The following is an 18,851-nucleotide window of genomic DNA, read 5'->3' on the forward strand; positions in this document are numbered from 1 at the left end:
TCAAAGAACACTGCCTCATTTAAATTTTGAGGATTTTTTGGTTATGTGTGGCCTTCAATTCAGCCTCAAGGTCTTTCCACCTCGTTGGTTAATTGGTAGCATTTCTTCCAACTTTCTGAATAATATAACAACCCAAAAGCCAACCATTCAAGTCCTATTAGTCTCACATCCTGTAATGTTCAGTCTAATACAAGCTAATCCCACAGGCTCCCTCCTTACTCCACGCACTCAGTTTTCACAAGTTCTCTGCAGTTTGATGATTTATTCTCTTTGCCAAATCCTAACAACTGAACTCAGTTAAATTCACCACATCATGGCATTAGCGTTCAAGGAGCTAAGAATTTACCTGAGAAGGAGGCGACGTACCACACTGCCACAGAAAAGGGAGCAAAATCAAGAGGAAGGGCCTCTTCTTGCTGCACTTGGCACTGAGGCTCACTGCTGTACTAACTCGAGTTTCCGATCGCATAACCACTGGTCCTTGAGATTTCTAAAGTTATTCCTCCTCCCCAAGGATGCAAGGGGAAAAGCTGGAAAACCTGCTCTGAACGTCATATGGGCTAATCATTTGCTCCACTGTAGCATTTACACCGAAAAACCCCTCAAGTATGGCAAGTTCATCAACATCAAAACTAGAAAATGCTGGTCCTGCGCAAACCGAAAGGCAACACTTTGCCAGAAGCTGGTTTCAGAACAAGGCATCAGCACTGCTTTTCCTCAAAATGTTCAGATATTTAAAAATCGCCTGTTTAATGAGTGCTTCCTATGCTCTTTCCAATCCGCAAATCTTAAACTTCAAAGCGTGAATTATTCCTTTGATTGTGAAGCCACTAATCACGCAAGTCACCATGATGACAGAAAACTACCTGTGATGATGAAACGAAAACTAACTCATCTCAGTTTTGAAGAATTCCAGGGACTTCTGACTCAGCTTCCCATCGGCTCCTTCCCTACTCAGGTGCTAGGATTCTAACGGGTCAGCTGAGACAATGAGGGTGAGAGTGTCATTAAACAGGGCTTTTGGTTTTTAAGCTTACTGGTCTAGCACCGGGGAAACTTAGGAGGAGAAAGACGATACTAAACTGGATATCTTGGATTGTTGCTTCAAATTAAGAGTGCCAAATTCAAAAGCAAAAAGTTAATGGAGGATTCAAGCTTTAATTTCCTTCTAGCAGCTCCATCCTAATTTCCAAGTTTAGGGAAAAACAACTGAACAAATTAAAAAAAAAAAAAAGCCTACCAAATCTACAAATCTATCCTGCCTCTCTGGATGCATGCACCTCTTATGGACCACTTTAGAAAACAGACGGACCCAGACCAGGGACAATCGGCGGCCCCTTTCTATGGCCCCTGTGAAGCTCTGCAGCTCCAGACCCAGGCGCTGTAACCGTGTCCATCGCAGAGGCATCCTTCAGGAAACCCAGCGGTCAGCTCCGTCCCTGCAAGCTGAGCTCCTGCAAGCTGCCATTGCTCCTGAACAATGAATACGATCTCACACATACACAATTATTTGGGGTGATTGTATCACATGACAGACGCTGTATATGCAATCTGCAAATTGAAACACACAATCCACATTAATATTTCTTTGATTACAAAATGTGCAGTGACATGTGAGCGGAGGGAGGGGATGGATAAGGGAGGATGCCTCATGCTTTCAGTAGGACTCTAGTAGGCAACTTTCGCTGCCTCTAGAAAGTGAAGTAGGCAGTGTTATTTAAAAATTTTTTGTGAAAATCATAATTGATATAACAAATTCATATTCTCCCTCTCTCTCCCTCCCTTCTCACCCTCTCTTCCCTTTGAAAAGAAATTGAGATCAGATTAAGAGCAATGCAGGAGCTTAGTTTGCCATATCAGAACACAGATGCCAAGCCTTTCCAGCTGGCAACTGGGGCCTCAGAGTTTAACTCTTGAACTGTCTGGCAAAGCTCTCTTGTGTCAGAGACATCACGGCAGAGAGGGTGAGCTTGTGGTCCTGTAGAGTGTGCTTTTTTTCTTATCAGTGAGAAAATTGCTAAGTATCTTATCTTACAATATATGTTCCCACAAAGGTCTCATTACATCTAGGGGCAAGACATGCCAGTAAGAGCCCTTCTTTATCTTGTGAATTCTGTATGCACAGAATGCAAACAAATGTGCACTAGAGTTCATGAGTTCAGCCAAGGACAGGAGACTAGCTGGGAAGACTTAGCAGTGTTCCCCTCAATCAAATATGCGCATGCACACACACATGCACACACACACACACTTTATGCTCTCTGAGGCTTTCACAATGCAAGCTCACCAAATCATCCTACATAGCAGCCTCATCTGAACAAATTATGAAAGCTTATTTTCCCTGTAATGAGAAATACCTGCAAATGAAGTGAAATTTATTAAAATGTTAAAATGCACTGTCAACTGTCAAACAATTATCTACTTAAGCTTTTCATAAAGAAATAATTGTTACCCAAAAGAATTCTGAAACTCAGTAACTGAAGGAAGAAAACAATTCTTAGCATTAGCTTCCTCACTAATGATACGTGACAACCAGGAAGGATTCTATTTCAAAAACAGTAATAATGATTACAACCTCCCCTGTAAACAAGTCACATTTTTCACAACTTCAAAACCTACTTCAATCATTATCATATTTAACAATCAAACAACAAAAGCTACCATTCAACGATGGATCATACTTTCAAGGTTCCATAAAGTTAAAGTAAACGATGTTTTCATGCTAGCGATGAGGTTTTCTGGACTCTCTTTAGCGCTCCAAAGCATGTTAAAGAAGAGTGCAAAGTACAGTGCAAAAATCAGTTAGGCTGACTTGGTTTAAACTCTAATCTGTTAAACTCATAGCAACAGTTACCATCTCTTGAGATCTTTAAACTTCTTGCTGTGCTGTGACACATCTCTCTCTCTCTCTCTCTCTCTCTCTCTCTCTCTCTTCTCTCTCTTGCTCGCTCGCTCGCTCTCCAAAACACTTCCCTGCCTCAGAGAAAGACCAGTCCCCCAGCACCCCCGCCTCTTTCCCCCTTCAGACAGGACACAGTCTGGTGACTCAAGGCATCCCATAGGCCAGACTTCCTTCTGTGCAGCCCTTTGGGTAGAACTGCTAATCCTTCTTATTAATTAACGAGATAATGGTGGTTAACCGGAAAGCAATATTAATGCTAACTATCTAGGAAACTTCAACCAAAATCATTTGAGCCTTTGGGTTGGTTGTTGCCAGCGTGAAGACTTGTGCAGAGACTTTGGCAACATTTGGATACAGGACTGAGAAATTCAGGAATGGCTGATTTGTAGCAGACCTTAACACACAGGTATCCTCATTAAGGTTTCCTTTCTTTTCACACTTAACTGCTATGCATTACAGGCTAGAGGGAAAAGTAAGTCCCCTCAACATGTTACCATAAAATTTGAAGTGTGGAAACTGAGGGAACTAGAGATTACATGAGAAACAAGCAGTGAGTGATGTGATTGAAAGCAACAGTCAGTGACAATGAATGCATTACATGTGCCTACACTCAGCATGTCCTCTGTACACTTATCATAGCATACCCTGCATCCTATGGGACACATACATCCCAGCAAGGTGTGGTGTGCAAAGCTTGCCTGATTTGGGGGTTGTTCTGTTTTGCTTTGCTTTCAGGAATGCAACAACAAAGACAATATGGGGAAGAGGTACCACCTGCCCAGAATCATTGGACATCTTTAATATCTTTGGGAAAATGGAGACTGCTTTAGAACTATTTTCCCTGTCACAATCTTTTTATTAAAAAAAAAAAAACCTTAAAAAAGGAAAGGTTTTATATTAGCTAAGGTTTGCTGCAGCAAACAAGCGAGCAGCTTTCATTCAGGGATTGTCAAAAACTTTCCAGTGTGCCCACTGCAATGCGGATGCCAACCAACGAATCAAAGGCATTCAGCAACTAGACAAAGAGGGTCTGATGCCAACCTCGGTGCCACTGGCAACCATTATTGGCATCAAACACAGTGTCTGCCTTTTTTTTTCCCCCTCGCCTGGCACTTCACAAACAAAATGGCGGTTCTTGTAGCAACGAAACAGCCGAAGCGCAGCCCTCTGAATCAATAACATCAAATGATTTTATGGATTGAAACACAGATAGTCCCAAATGATGTGTACCTTTTAGGTAAAGTGGGGAAGGGGGCATATAATCCTAATAAACAACTGTATTGAACATGACCCTTTGCTAATGTGAAGAAATAGTAAAATGGACTAAATTGCGGTCAACCAGACTATATGCACAGAAGAAGCTGAATAACAAAGAGATTTCACTTTAAAGAAAATAGTGCCCTGTGATGCAAAAGTCTGATGAACTATATATCAAAAATGATTTCAAAATGCATAAATTTTCTCCAAAACCATATCAGATGCAGATGTAGCACTACAGCTTGTGTCAAAGCTCTAGTAACTCTTTCCACATTTCAGAAAAGATGAGGCTGCTGGGCATGAAGAAGAAAAAAAATGTGGGTTGAACCAAAAAAGAAAGAGGGAAAAGGAAAAGCACAGAAGTTGGTCAACAATGGGACTTTATTACATGTTGGTCTTTATTTCATCCTCAGGAAGAGATGCAGTACGTGATCTTGTATAAATAACCAAGGGGACTATTGACATTTGTAGATCTGGAAATTGTCAATATATTGTAACATCACTCCACACTGCAATGCGGATGCCAACTAACAAATCACAGGCATCCTGAGCTAAACAAAGAGGGTCTGATGCCAATCCTGGTGCCAGTGGCAACCATCTTTGGCATTCTCTCTGTTCTTTCTCATGTTTTTCTCCCAGTCGTTCAGAAGTGGAGAGAAAGAATTTAAAAAAAAAAAAAAAAAGGAGGGAAAGGTAATTTCGTTGCTCATTCTGTGGCACACATTATATTTCTCTTTTCTGATATTTCTTTCATCTTTTTCTTTATATTTCTTTACCTGATTTATAAAATAGACTTAAGTGTATTTTCATGTACTTAGAGGAGAAATAAAAAGTCACAATGTGAGACATGCAGTCCCCTGACCACAGACTTATCTTTTAAAATCTGCCTTCTTTAATCAATCACACTGCAAAATGACATAATTAACCTATACTTGACAAAGAAAAAAAAATAAATTTTGAGAAAAAAAGGCAAGAGCATCCAATGTGAGTTTTTCAAAGAAAAAGTCAGCAGATGTTAAAGAAGAGATGCCACAGTGCCAGGTAGCAGAGGAGACAAATTAGACACACGGGGTCACATAATGAAAGGTTCTCACAAGGGAGGTTTTTGAAACAACAGCAAAATCCATGTTTTATCTGAAAATATGCTCTCCAAGAGTTGCTTAAAACTTTATGATTATCTGGACCGATGGTGCAATGCAGAAGGCATTTCTGCATTTTTTTCTCTTTTCAATCTATCTTCACAAATCCAAAAGATACGTTCTTTATTGTCAGTTCATCAAAACTAAGAGAGTTGGCTGCCTGCCCTGGGAGTAAATATGCATGCATGTGTACCTCAAGGACTAGCCTTTAAGCAAGGTAAAAACGTAAGCAGCAGTGAGGCGGCTGCAATCCTCCTTACCTACACTAAAAAGTTACAGGACCCTCTTTCTAAAACTTCACTTCCACCCTTTACCTCCACAACATACTTACAACACATTTATAGTCAATCCAACACTTATACACAGCCCACCTTGAACTGTCACCTCCTAGACATCTGTCAATCAAATGAAGTGTCATGTGTTAATGAGCTTTTATTTTAAGATGCACAGGACAAAAATATGTTTTCCCCAAACCATCATGACTTGGAATTCAATGTCCAAAAGCATGAAATAATAAAGGCAATGTCTCAATTTTTAAGAAAATATAATTTGTCCAAATAGGCGATGCCCAACTCTATTATTTAAAGTCAGACTAAAAAACTGAAAATTGCATTTAGGCATATCTCTAACACTGTATCAGCGAACATCAAAACAAAGAGCTTGTAGGAAATACCTTGGTTTCTGAGTCAAAAGAGTAATTCTGATACTTTATTTTTGGAGTGTTAATAAAGTTCACCGCAATTGATTAAATCCCACATTTATATAACAAACATCAGATAACCGTCTGCCACCTGGTTATCTGCAGGCCATTTTCTCTCCCACCAGGCCAAGTTCAGAAATGACCTGCCATCTGTGGCAGCTCAAACTTCAGGCCACTTTGGTATGCTGCTTTGTTAAATGATGTTTTACTACGAACTTTTACTAACGCAAGGATATCTATATTCTAGTGCACTCACTTGAAGAAGAGAAATTCTCACCTACTTAAGGAAAATATATTAAAAAACAAAAACATTAAATGCTTCATGAACGCAACAACATCACCTAGTTTGAATTATTCAAGCAACACTTGTATCACTCTAGTTATTGACTATTTTAAAACATAGGTTTGGTATGCGGTTCCTGCATGCTTTCTGAGATTCATTTTAAACCAGTGTAACCAGTCCACTTTCTCTTTTTATCCTGTAAGGTTTTGTAAGGAGAGCTGCACCTTTCCTCCTCCATAAGTTTTGTGAATTTACATTCAAATAAAATAACAATATTAAGTGTTATCAGGCCACTCTCAGAAAATAGTATACATTATCTAAACAAGAACTACATTCCACTCAATCGACAGTGAATATTGCACAGTCAAAAGTGTTGACAGAAATATTAAATCAGTCTACCTCTACATAGACTTTCTGATATTAACTGTATTAAGTAAGCATTTTGTAATAGTAAATATTAATTCTATTTTCAGGGCAACGAAACCACATTCGTGAACCAAGTTCATCCACCTCATTAGTTAAGAGGCTAACACAAAGATTATTAAAAGCGGTTTGACTCTTCATAAGTAAAGTTACATTTTTCAAATCGGGAAAAGATGACAAGATGCAGGAAATACAGCTTCGCACACAAAGTGAAGCACAATGAAATATATCTTTCCGACTAGCTTGTGCCTTTGAAAAAAAGTATATTATTTCAAAGAAATAATGGAATGCAACTGGAATATGCATCTCTTTGTGGTCATTCTTTGAAACACCCAAGCCTATCCAGGTATGACAGCTCCGGTATCTACATCCACGGCTCACACGTGGCCTTGGACATGTGAGTGGAAGTGGGCAGCACAGCACTCTACCTAGGGAGGGTGAAGGAGAACTAGGGGCCTCGAGGAACACGTAAGCCAAGCCAGATATTCCACATACGGAGGTTTGCAGACAGGGTTTGCCGTGCTAGAAGAAAGAACAATCTGCTCCTACCTTGCTCCTGCACGTAGTATGCCAAAAACAAATCAAGCTCCTTAACTGATACTGTGATGTGATGTGGCTGGACACAAAGTGCTGGGTTTGTGCAATGTGGGGATTTCATGAGCCGCTCTCCATCGGTACTTTCCAAGGGGATGCCTTTGAACAGGATCACCATGACTAGATCCAGACGCCAGACTTTGTCTGCCTGCCGCAGGCAGTCGATTCTCCTAATCTTACCCTTCTGGTCGGGATTGGATAAGACACAGCACGGGTGCTTCTTGCCAGTGACGGTGAGCACAAAGTCCTCTCGGTACTCCTGGCGGATATCTTTGCGCAGTTTGGCCAGGAGCCTGGATGCCCACTTCTGTTTGATTTCAGGCTTTTCACTGAGAAGCTCATCTTTGACTGCTCTTTCTTCGTCCTTCGACATTCGCTTCTCATGCTTTTTAAAGTACTTGCGTTTTCGAGCCTGTAGGTTGAACCAAGTATAGGCGATTGCACGGACATGTGGAAGAAGTGCCTCGATGAATGGGTGAAATTCATCCTGTGGAAGAGGAAGGGGGGCAGAGAAGATGTGCACAGTCAGTTTAATTTTAAAAGCTCAGGAAACAAGACCCCTCTCCATTCACAAGTAAGTACAAAAAGTTACGCATGGAAATCACATTCACTTCTCATTTAAAATGATGAAAACAGAAGGACAAGAAGTAAATAAGGTATGCCAAGCTGCCCCCTTTCCACCAAAATCACAGATCGATTCTCCCTCCTGCAAAGAAAATAAGGCTTAGATTTTGTATTTTCACTCTGGCCCCATCCCCCTCATTCCCACCCGAATGCCATGCACTGTACATTCTTTAAGATATATGCAACCAAGGTGCCTGGCACCTAATGCAATGTTTAAATATTTGATTGACTAACTAACACTGTGCAGTACCATTTTACAAAGAACACAGTGAGGTTTTTTTTTTTTAATCGGAGCAGAGCTGTTCAGAAGGCAGGAGCGATGCCATAGTTCATTTCTCTTCTCTGTGGCACAGAAACACAAAGCATATAGATGCTCAGCGTAATGCCACACAGTTCCCGCTTTTGGAGCATGCTCTCAGCAAGAGGCTGCTGGTGGCACAAAGAGCATGCGCCATTAAACTTGATCCATTTTCTTATCAAACGTCCAACATTCCAACACTGAAACAGCACCATTCCAAGAGTGGTAACTAGAGAAACCGGTATACAGTGAGAGAAAGTGGGCAAAGGACAGAGCTTGTCGTATCAGTGTCCTGAACAGAAGGTTTCCAGACTATGAGCAGTGCATTCTCTCCTTGCACCACCAACACACACACACACACACAGACACTAGTGCTCGCTCACAGATGCACACGCACGTGCACACACACACACTTGCATTTTTTTTAGAGAGAAGTTTTTAAAGCTAACAAAAATGAAATGAATGCTCTTCCAGCAGCTTCCTAGAGAATATGAAGCCCCACAGAGTCGGTTAATTTGTTAACCGATCACATGCGTATGGCAATTATTCTAAACCCCTTAAAATCAATCGGAGGTGAACAATGAAAAATGGCAACTTGGCACCAACTTTACATTCTTTGTGTCTCTGCATGTGGTGGCAGGGTGACACCAGGAGCGCACTGCTGGTCAGCAACGTTACTGCTTTTGTGGAATCCATTCGGTGTTATTTGCCATATATGATGAATTCTCAAGACAGGACTGTAGGTGAACACAGATCCGGATGTGCTTGTGGATCTGCACACGGGTAGATTCTGCAGCACCCATCTTTCAAATCAAGTCGTTTACCTTTATGCCTCTGCCTTTTTTCCTGCATGTTTCACGCAAGCCTCTCTCAAGGGAGGGGGCAGTGAGGAATGGTAGATCCTCTTTACCTACAGAACCCTCAGGCTCTTCCCTAATATGCTCAGTGTTTCATTATTCGCTGGGGTAGGTAAAACCTGTCTTCGAAGCCTAGGCCTCTTGCTGTTCAGAGAAAGCGCTTAATGTCCCATGCATGCACACTGGGTGAATGCAGCAGCCAAGATCTGAAGTGAAAGGGAACTTCCACTGTGACCACTTTCTGATCACATTGCCCATACTGTCATCCCAAATCCAAAAGAACTTTCCCTAATTGATGGCATCCCAAGTTACAAGTCACCCTGAACTATGGGGAAGAAATTTTCTGTAACCAGCAGACTGCCTACTTCAGTTAGGTTGAGGTGAAGAAAATACAACTAATGCCATTCGAATGTGGAAAGTGTCCCAAAAATTCCATATAGCCAGGAAGGCATTTTTAAGATGGAATTTAAGATTTGAATGAAAAAGACTACAACATGTTAGCCGTCTGCAGTTCAGATATGGAAGAGGTGTATGTCCCATTCAATCAATAACGTAGTTATCAAGTATCCTAACACACTGCTGTAAAACATTCCTACAGCAGACTAAGTATGAACCAAAATTTTATAACAATACAGAATGCACAAGATTACATCACAGCATGAGGCATAACCAAATGCCACAGAGGAAATCATTAAACCGATCAGTAGTTTCCAGCAGAGATTTGAACAATTCAGTTACTATGCGAGCACATTAAACTAGGCCATGGAAAGAGTTAAACCACAATCTGTTCTTTGTGTGGGAAGGCAGCCCTGCTCACAGCAACCACAGCCCATGATAAGACCTCCCTATCTCCACACACTTTCTGATGCCATGCTTTTAGCTTTCACTGTTAACTACAAAAAGTTTGTTTATCCCCCTTCAAAATATATGCAAAAGGAAAGCCTGCTCAAGGAAATGTGGACTTAAATGTGCTTGGGGAACTCACTTCCTATAATCTGACTTTTACTATGATTTATTGATATGACTAAAAAACATGCATATATGCACTCATAAACTAAAAACTTCAGACTGTAGAGAGCACATAGGAGGGAGGGAAGCACTGTATCACTCATTTTACACTTGCCATGTTTAATAGAATGCAATATTATTTTAAAGATATTAAACATTTCAGTAACATTTAGGGACTTATGTCCTGAAGTACTATGCTCACTGGCATTTCATTTTCTTATAAAGACATCAAACACAGTTTTGATTAAATTTGCTTAAGTCTCAATATTAGGCCAGACATATTTTCTTTCACAGAACAAATCTCAAAATTTTAATAGATAATTTTAAACAACCAGAATGCAAATAGGAATGTTGAATTTGGAAATGGTTAGCAATTGCAAAGAAAACACTATTTTCTAAGGTTACCTTGAGTTTGCTATCAGTGATGCCAAATACTGTTTTAAAACATCCATTTTTCTTTATTGATTAACAGAAGTGGCAAACTCTCTCAGGCTGCCAATTTGCCTTATTAATATATTTCAGGGCTTCACTGTTAGGTGGACTCCTTTCAAGTGACACACTGATTTGACAAGGAGACATACCCCCCAAAAGGATTCTAAGTGGAGATTTGTTATGTCACGTACATTTTTGCATTGACATGTCTAAATGTCATCTTCAAAATGCAACTGTTTCCTGATATTGAGTAGCAATATATTCCTAAGGGTTATAAGTGACATGGAATATGGAACATAACAACTGTTCTCATTTTTTAAAAAAGTTACTAAGGCATTCAAATGTTGTAAATAATGGGTTATCACAGTAATTCTAATAATTACAAAAATGTTTTTAAAGTAGCAAAGCACATTAGCAATTAAAGATCAAATGGCTCTATACAAAAGTAATGTGTACCTTACTCTCTCAGATTTTATTAAAATGCACTGATGTTCAGTAATTCTTTCCCTTTTAAAAGTTCCTTAGTTGGACTAAATTGATAAAATAACCAAGCCACAATTTTCCATTGTAAAAGTAAATAGTCTTAATTCTAGCAGGCATATTTATTTTTCTGCATAAAAGGGATGGAAAACTAGAACAATATAGAGGTGGGAGAGTAAATACGAGGTGTTCTTGAAGCATCGCTATGCAACAATAAACCATGAATAAAATATACCTTAAGAACTTGAAGGACAACAGAAGAAAAAAAATCAATGTAAATTAAGAGTTTACACTGTACCTTAAAAAAGCAAATATTAAATCAAATCCGATGGCTCTGAATTTTCCTTTAATATCTGGCGTATACTGATGTATAAATACCGATTTATATTGATGTACTACTACTGCAGCATACCATTTTGCTAAATATCCACTTTCATGGTAGCTCTTTTTAAAGTAAGGTTCTTTCTAAACCCTAGCTACCTTTTTGCAACTAAAGATACTTTTTGAAGTTTTCAACAAATTAACAACATCACTTTATTTTCTGTCTGCATCTACTAAAACAGGTTGAGCTACAGCTATCAGGGTTCTCCAAATGCACATCTAAACCATGGATCTGACACAAAAGTAACACTGTTAATGTACCCTCACTTTTGCAACACCTTACATTCCCTATAAAGTCACACAGGGATTAGCTGAGAATCCTAAAGCCAAAACTCCCTCGTTGGTATAGGCCTTCAATCCCCAAAACCATTTTGATACATCAGCCTAGCATTCTATTATTAACACAGTAGAGAATATTAGTCATTATGATTTAGTGTTGTAAGTATGTATCCTTGAATCCTAATGTGGTAGCTGAGTGATTATGCTGCGTATATGCTCCTAACATTCCATATGTCACAATGCTGCAATGTTTACTTTTAACTTAGGAAAAATTGAGATAAAACTAGTGGCTTTTTTACATACACACATAGAGGAAAGTAAAAATGCAATATAATTTGCTAGCAGTGTTTCAGAAAAGTCAACACTGGAAATATAAATACTGAAAGACGCACAATTATTTGGTTCTTTACAAGTGAGAATAAGTGATAACTGCATTGTGCTTTGTAAGTGAAAAGCTTACTGTAACTTGTTTTCTTTTATCTCAGTGTAAAAATAATATCAAATAGATGTGGTTTCCCAGAAAGAGAAAAATATCTGGCCAATGGGTAAATATTAAAGGTAACTTTTGCACCTAAAAGCAATTCGTTATACCTGAAACAATCTTATCATGCTTATTGGTTATTGTCATTCACAGCTTTTAAAATACAAATGGCTGGGCAACTCCTTTTTCTAGTTTTGTTAAATTAAAGTGCACGTTTACTTGCTTAAAATAGCCATATCTAAGTTAATCATACTCAGATGCCAAACAAAATATAAACAATAAAAAATGTGTCAGCCAAAAAGCTACAGGACTGTATCCAATCACTGAATAAGCCTTATCATTGTTTTCATCTTCATTCACAATTTATGAATGCCTTAGTCCTTTTGAATCACAATAGCTTCTAATTGTCATACAATTGAAATCTTAATTATTTGTCCATTGTAAAAATGCATCATATTAGACTTTAAAAAAATTTAACATCCCCAAGACTAGCCAACACTTCGTTACCTGTTTACTTTCATGCCAGTGTCAAAGAGAATTGTTATCTATTACCAATCTTGCCACGCACTTCTCAAAACTGAAGTAAACTGCCCGTTTCTTTTAAAGCTTTAAAATGCTGCTTCAAATAACTGTTCTGCGCTAGATACCTAGTGAGCTCGTCAGGCAGCGGTGAAAACTGCCCCCAGGTAAGTCTGCTAGTTCTCGCCACTTTTCCATGCGGACTGTCTGGTTGCGAGTGATAGAAATTGTGTTCTGTTTTCAAAGTATATAACCAGTGTTTTATTTCTTAACATTGTTCCTTAGGTTTTAGGACAATTTTCAAAGTTTAAAAAAAAAAGCCTTACGCTTTCAAACACTACTTTATGCCTTTATCAAATACTCCCCAAATATCGCCAAGTAAACAGGTCTCCACAAAGTGAACATGTTCTGAAAGTCCCTAACATTCACCGCAACCAACTAACTTGTGTCAACTTCAAGACCGCCCTTGCGATGCGGTCGCTCGACACCCCCGGAGTGTGTGGGTCACCACGGACCAGGGCATCCGGTCCCCAAAGAAAGCGAAGGAATGGGTCTCAGGACCGCAACCTCAGACTCTTCTTCGGCACCCACCCATCCTTGGAGGGGAGTCCAGAGCGCGCACAGAGACTCGCGCCGGCGTCCCCTCGGCCAAGTTCATGGGCAGTGCCCCGAAAGCTGCTCTGAAGCCCGAGTCCGCCTCCGCGCGCGCGCAAGAGAGAGAGAGCGGCCCAAAGCAACAGCGGGCACCCTGGGCGGGGATGCGGTGCCGCAGCCCACACTCGGGGCGCCGCGTAAGGGGCTAACGCTTGGGGCTCCTGGCTGCGGGCTCCAGTCCTACCTACCCCCAGCAACCTCGTCCGGCCGTGCCGGGCGGGCCGGCGCCCGCTCCGCGTGCCAAAGTCGCAGGTCTCGGTGGGTGCGCGCGGTGGCCTCAGGCTAGGGCCCTCACGCCGGCTCCCGCGCCGCCCCGCAAAGCCCGTTGCAACTCCGGGGCACTTCTCCCCAGACCCTGAGGCTGGGAGGTTTGGGGGGAAAGCTGTTAACATTCCGCACGATGAAGAGCCACCAAACCAAACACAAAGGCATTTGGGGGCCGGAGAGAAAGCTGGAGAAAGCGACCGAGACATGTACCTGAGTGAGACAGATGGGAGAATACATCATGACTTCGCCTTACAACGCACTTTCCCGGAGATGCCCACGAAAATCTTCCAGAAGCGAGAATTTCATCTATTCATGTTACAGTCATCGGAGCCCCGCGGCGCGATCGGTCAGGACGGGGCGCAGCGCCGGATCCCCGCAACTTCACCTCAGACCTAGTCCTCCTTAAATAGCCAAGCTTCGAGTCCGCTGGGCGCGCTGCGTTTCCCGGGGTGAAATCCAATCTACACCTCGAGCCCTCCTGCCGTCCGCGAGCGCCGGCCCTGCCCGCCGAGCCGCCGCCGCCGCCGCCGCTGCCGCCGCCGCCGCCGCCGGCTGCCTTTCGCCTGGGTTTGGGGTTTGTTTTCTGTTGTGCAGTTGTTGTTGTTGATGGTGGTGGTGGTGGCGGCGGTGATGTGGGGGGCTTAGGGGTGCGGGAAGGTTCGGTGCGGGTTGGATCGGGGTGGTGGTGGTGGTGGTGGCGGCAGCGGGTGGTGAAATGCTTTTTCAAAAAAGGCGGGGAGGGGGGCGCGAGAGGGCGGGCGGGAGGAGAGCGAGGAGAATGTGTCACCGCGCTGGGAAAGTTCAAGGTTACAGCCCGGAGCACTGCGGCAGGATCCTGGAGTGGCGGCCGCAGGCGAAACTTTGCCGCGAGCCGACCATGTGTGTGTGCGCGAGGGGGAGCGCGAGCGAGTGCGCGCGGGTGGCGGGGCGCGCGCGGGAGAGGGCCGGGTGGGGGCAGGGAGGGGTGGGGGGGAGCGGGGAGCGGCCTCAGGGAGGGAGGGGGCGTGAGCGCAGCTCTCCGGGGCGGAAGAGGCTTGCGGCGCGCGCGGGCCCGGGCTGCAGCCGCCGCCGCCGCCGCCGCTGCCCGCTCTTCCGCGCCCGCCCGCCCGCCTGGCCGTGCTGCTCCGCGCCGCGCGTCTGACCCGGCCCAGCGAGGACGCTGCTGCTGCTGCTGCTGCCGCTGCTGCTGCTGCTGCCGCCGCCGCCGCCGCTACCGCTGCGGCCCAGAGCCCAGGGGGGAGCGATCTCCAGAAAAATCCCAAACGATAAATCTCGCTCTCCCGCTCGGCTTCAAACTCCTCTCTTCTGCTCTGGGCTCTTTTTCTCCCCCCCTCCCTCTCTCGCTTTCTTTCGTTGCAAAACTTGGAAGTTGAAAAATTCACCAGTTCCACCCTCTGGACCCCGCTCGAGCTCTCTCCAAATCAGACTTAAGGATTGTTTTATTATTTAATTACACAATCATCGCTTTACTCCTCCTCCTGCAAACGCGCATTCCTTTTGCACCAGCCTCTCCACACCCCCGCCCCCCACCTTCCTCCTCCTCCTGCTCCTCGCTCCCTCGCTCTCTTATTCGTGAGAGGTATCATACCGGAGCCACAGAACCATGACTTCTGTTTTTTCTTCCCCACAGCTCTTCTTTCCGCCCCCCACCCCCTCGCCACACCGCACGCACGCACCCCCGAACGCCCGCCCTGGAAGAGGTGTTTCGGACTGGCTGCGGACACTTTAAGCCGCGGGACGTCCAGGAGAAGAAGCCCTGCGCCGTTCTGGGCCCGAGAAAGGAACGAGTGGAAAATTCCCTCACACCCAGGCCACCCCGGGGCCGGGCGCCGACCCTCGCACCCAGGGCGGGCGCGGTCCCAGCTTAGGAGGGGGAGGCCGAGGAAGAGCGGGCCTGAGCGAACTTGGGCTCAAGTAGTTGGGGCGCAGCGCGCAGCCCCTAGCCGCCCGCCCCGAGTGCGCGTTCGCTGGTCGGGAGGGGTGTGGGGTCCTCCTGGTCTCCCCAACGCGGGCTCGCGCCCGAGGCAGCTGCGCCCAAGCGGCGCGCCGCGGTTTGCCGCCCTCCCTGGGGGTGCCCGGTGCACGTGGCCTCGCTCGGAGCGGGAGGACCGGCGGAGCCGCCGCCGCCGCCGCCTCCTCCGCCTCCTCCTCCTCCTCCTCCCTGCGCCCCGCTCAGCGCTCCTCCTCCTGCGGCCCCGCTGGCCCGCTCCCAATCCCCACCCCCCAGGGCCCGGGGCGCCGGCGGAAAGCGGCTCCCTCCCCGCCGGGGCGCAGGCGGGGCGGGGCGCGCGGGTACGCGCGGGGTGCGGTGCCGCCGCGGCTCTCCGGAGCGCAGCGGCCGGGGCCACCGGGCGCCCGCGCCGCCGCCCCGCCCCCACCCGCCGGTGCTGCGGGCCGAGTGAATGAGCTGGAGAGGGGGTGTGGAGGGCGGCGGTTTGCCTGGCACCCGCTGACGCTCAGGCTCACACTCGCGCCAGCCCCCAAATTCCGGTGTTCTTTCTGCAGGGGCGAGGGAGGGAAGGTGGAATCAAAGGCTGCCCAGACAATGGAGAAAGGAAAAGTGAGTGCCTAGGGCTCCGCGCCCACCTAGCGGGGCTGCCGGGGCCGGGAGGAGCCTTGCAGCGGCCTCCACCTTCCTTCCCACCTCTTGGCCGGGCCGCCCGGCTGCCCGCGGGGCTGCTGTTCGGGTGTCTGGAGGCCCCCGCAGTGGTTTCCCGCAACTTTCTCGCGGGTCTCTCCCGCTTCTGCACGCCGTCTCACACACATACCCCCACACACACCGCCTCCTGCGGACCCGAAAGGACCAGTGACTTTTTTCCTTCACCAAGTGGGAGTTGTCCACACCAAGCGTTTCACAAGGACACATCAAGAAAAGTAGGCAGGTTCAAGTCAACCATGAAATGGTCACTTTTTAACCCCGTCCTGTCCTCATTAGGGAAATGCTCAAACACAGTCGGTTTTCAAAGAGGGCTCTTAATGAGGCGAGCTTGCCAAGTCTACCAGCTGCAGCCCCCGTAAACCCAAGGCCGGAGAAAGAAAGGCGCTGGGAGGCGGGGGGCCCGGGGCCCAGGAGGGGCGCAGCGGGCCCCGGACGACAGGTAAAGTCGCAAAACTGCGCGAAGTCCCCGAGTTAACCCTTGAGGGCCCAGGCGCCCCCACCCTGGTAAATGCCCTCCTCTTTTACTGACAACGTTAATTTCCTTTGTGCGGGTCATTTCTTCTTTTTTGAAAAGCTGGGATAAAGTTGACAGTCTTTCTAGATGAAAGACAACGAGGTGGCAGCCGGGGTTAATCCAAATAAACACTCGTTTCTCAGACATTTTAAGCAACCTCGTCTTAGATTTTAAAAGCGGGGGGGTGGGGGGTGGGGGGGAGGTAGGAAAAAAAAAACCAAAGCACCACTTTGTACTGCACCGGGCGCTGCATCCCTTTCGAACCCTGGGCAGCCTCTGAGCGGAGGGGGCGGGGAAGCTCAAGTGATAATACCATCTTTAACTACTGGAGTTTCCCTTTGAACAAATATTCAATTTAACTGGAGTTAATTTACCATAAAAGACATTCCCCTTGGCACGAACGCTCTCATGTCCTTGAGCACACCTCTTTGAATGCCTGGACTCTTACAGAAGCCATTATTTCGGGGTCTCTTTAAAAATCCAGGGCCCATCTCTCTCCCTCCCTCCTTCTTTTCCTCCCTCCCTCCCTCCTCCCCACGCCACCCCCAGTGCAATCCTGGCACCCAGAGAGCTCTCCTTTCAGCCACAGAGCCCAGAACCAGCCGTTGTCCCCTGGCAAAGAGGCCCAGTGCTGAGCTCCTGGACAAGTGACTCCAGACACCCTGGGTGTTACTCCTGCCCCCTTGTTAGCTTCCCTTCCCAACAGACATCATGTGCCCTTGCCACCCAAGCTAGGTTGCATCCAAAAGTTGCTCACAAGCTTAGAAAAGGAAAAACAAAAACAAAAACAAAACAAAAAACGAAAAACTGACAACCATTACACAGAAGAGCCCACAAAAGCTGCAGCATCATCCACCAAGGGCGAAGAAGCAGCGGCAGACCCAGGTAAGACCCCAGAGAAGGGAAGGTGGCCGGGGCCTCCCAGGCCCATTACTTAGGGGTTTCAGATGTCTCGCAGGTGTCCCGCCTGTGCGTAGGGTGCTTATGGCTGGGGGACACTTTGTTGGCCATGGAGGATGCTTGGTAGTTTTTGGTTTGGATTTGTTTCCAAGAGAAAGGAAAATGAGAAAGCAGTAATGGTGAGGTGAGGAAAACCAAAAAGGAGCAAGAGATATCCTGGAAGAGAGGGTTTGTGGGGGTGCTCTGTTTATAGGGCTTTCTCAGCCCTTGGGGTCTTGATCTTTCAGGATAGCCCCCACAGCACAGCTTCTTCTCCAGCCAGTGCCAAGGTCACTGCAGGCCTTATCTAGGAAGAACTCTAGGAGACTCTTGTAAAGAGAGACTGGTGGATTTGGGTGCGTGGGACAGCCGGCTTCTCAGCACTACACCTGTCTACCAGGTTAGTTTGAGAAGTAGTCTTTGAAGTCCCAGGTAGAAGAGTGAGCAGGAGGAACTGGGAAAGTACACAGAGTTTATTCACTCTCCACCTACCCACCCCTTTTTTTTTTCCAGCACATCTGTGCCATGGTATTAAGAGGGGTTTTTCAGTATCTGAAAATCTTCAAATACTAACAAAATGAGCTAAATAGACTTCGCAACTTACTTCTCCCAAACTCCCCTTCCTCTCCCTCCCATACTGAAAGGGTTAAAGCACTGGCATGACAAGCCACTTGCATTTCCCCCCCCAAAACCTGCCCTAGTGAGGGTCTCTGCTTAGCAACAGGAAAATCCGATAATTCACTGTTCCTAAAGATCTCCTCCTATATCAGCCATGCCCCTTGCAGGGGGAAAAGTTTAGAACCCTCCAGAGCTGTACTGATATCTAAAAGCAGTAACAGTGCCTCAGGTGACCAGACTTTTCAAACTCCAACCTTATCTTTGAAAATCAGTATTTTGTGACCCAATTTGAGCCTTTTGCTTACCTCCAGAGAGGAGGCTGACATCTCAGGTATCTCCTAATATTGTTTTTCTTTTTACCTTTTAGAAGAGGAACTGCAGCTACAGGTTGCAAATTCTCTGCAGTTTTTCTTAAAAGGTTTCTTGGCATTTAACAAAGCTGTCATTTTCAAAACCCCCAAGACTTTTTTTTTTTTTAGCTTTTGCATGTGATTTGCAAGGAGGCTCAGCAATTCCACACACCCTAGCTGCATCGCCAATATC

The 18,851-nt window shown here is 45.5% G+C and overlaps 2 protein-coding genes across 34 annotated transcripts in view; one reads left to right on the forward strand and one right to left on the reverse strand.

The window, feature by feature from the left end:
* NFIB (nuclear factor I B) overlaps positions 1-18,851 on the reverse strand; it is a 494,444-nt gene that overhangs the window by 234,353 nt on the left and 241,240 nt on the right. For 14 of the 33 annotated variants that reach the window (XM_051857860.3, XM_070052215.2, XM_051857855.3 and 11 more), the window contains one exon: positions 7,254-7,785. In XM_051857860.3, the coding sequence (XP_051713820.1) occupies positions 7,254-7,785 (532 nt within the window). The other 19 variants (XM_070052278.2, XM_089317143.1, XM_017341233.4 and 16 more) reach the window with 8 other exon arrangements.
* LOC103347791 (uncharacterized) overlaps positions 13,849-18,851 on the forward strand; it is a 43,002-nt gene continuing 37,999 nt past the window's right edge. The window contains exons 1-4 of the mRNA XM_089323559.1: positions 13,849-13,924; positions 14,071-14,225; positions 14,311-14,526; positions 15,497-17,636. Of these exons, the coding sequence (XP_089179685.1) occupies positions 13,849-13,924; positions 14,071-14,225; positions 14,311-14,526; positions 15,497-16,150 (1,101 nt within the window). The 3' untranslated portion in view covers positions 16,151-17,636. The remainder of the gene's footprint in view (positions 13,925-14,070; positions 14,226-14,310; positions 14,527-15,496; positions 17,637-18,851) is intronic.

This window comes from Oryctolagus cuniculus, chromosome 1, assembly GCF_051225735.1.
Source record: "Oryctolagus cuniculus isolate XC-2025 breed Fujian yellow rabbit chromosome 1, ASM5122573v1, whole genome shotgun sequence".
NCBI classification, from domain to species: domain Eukaryota; kingdom Metazoa; phylum Chordata; class Mammalia; order Lagomorpha; family Leporidae; genus Oryctolagus; species Oryctolagus cuniculus.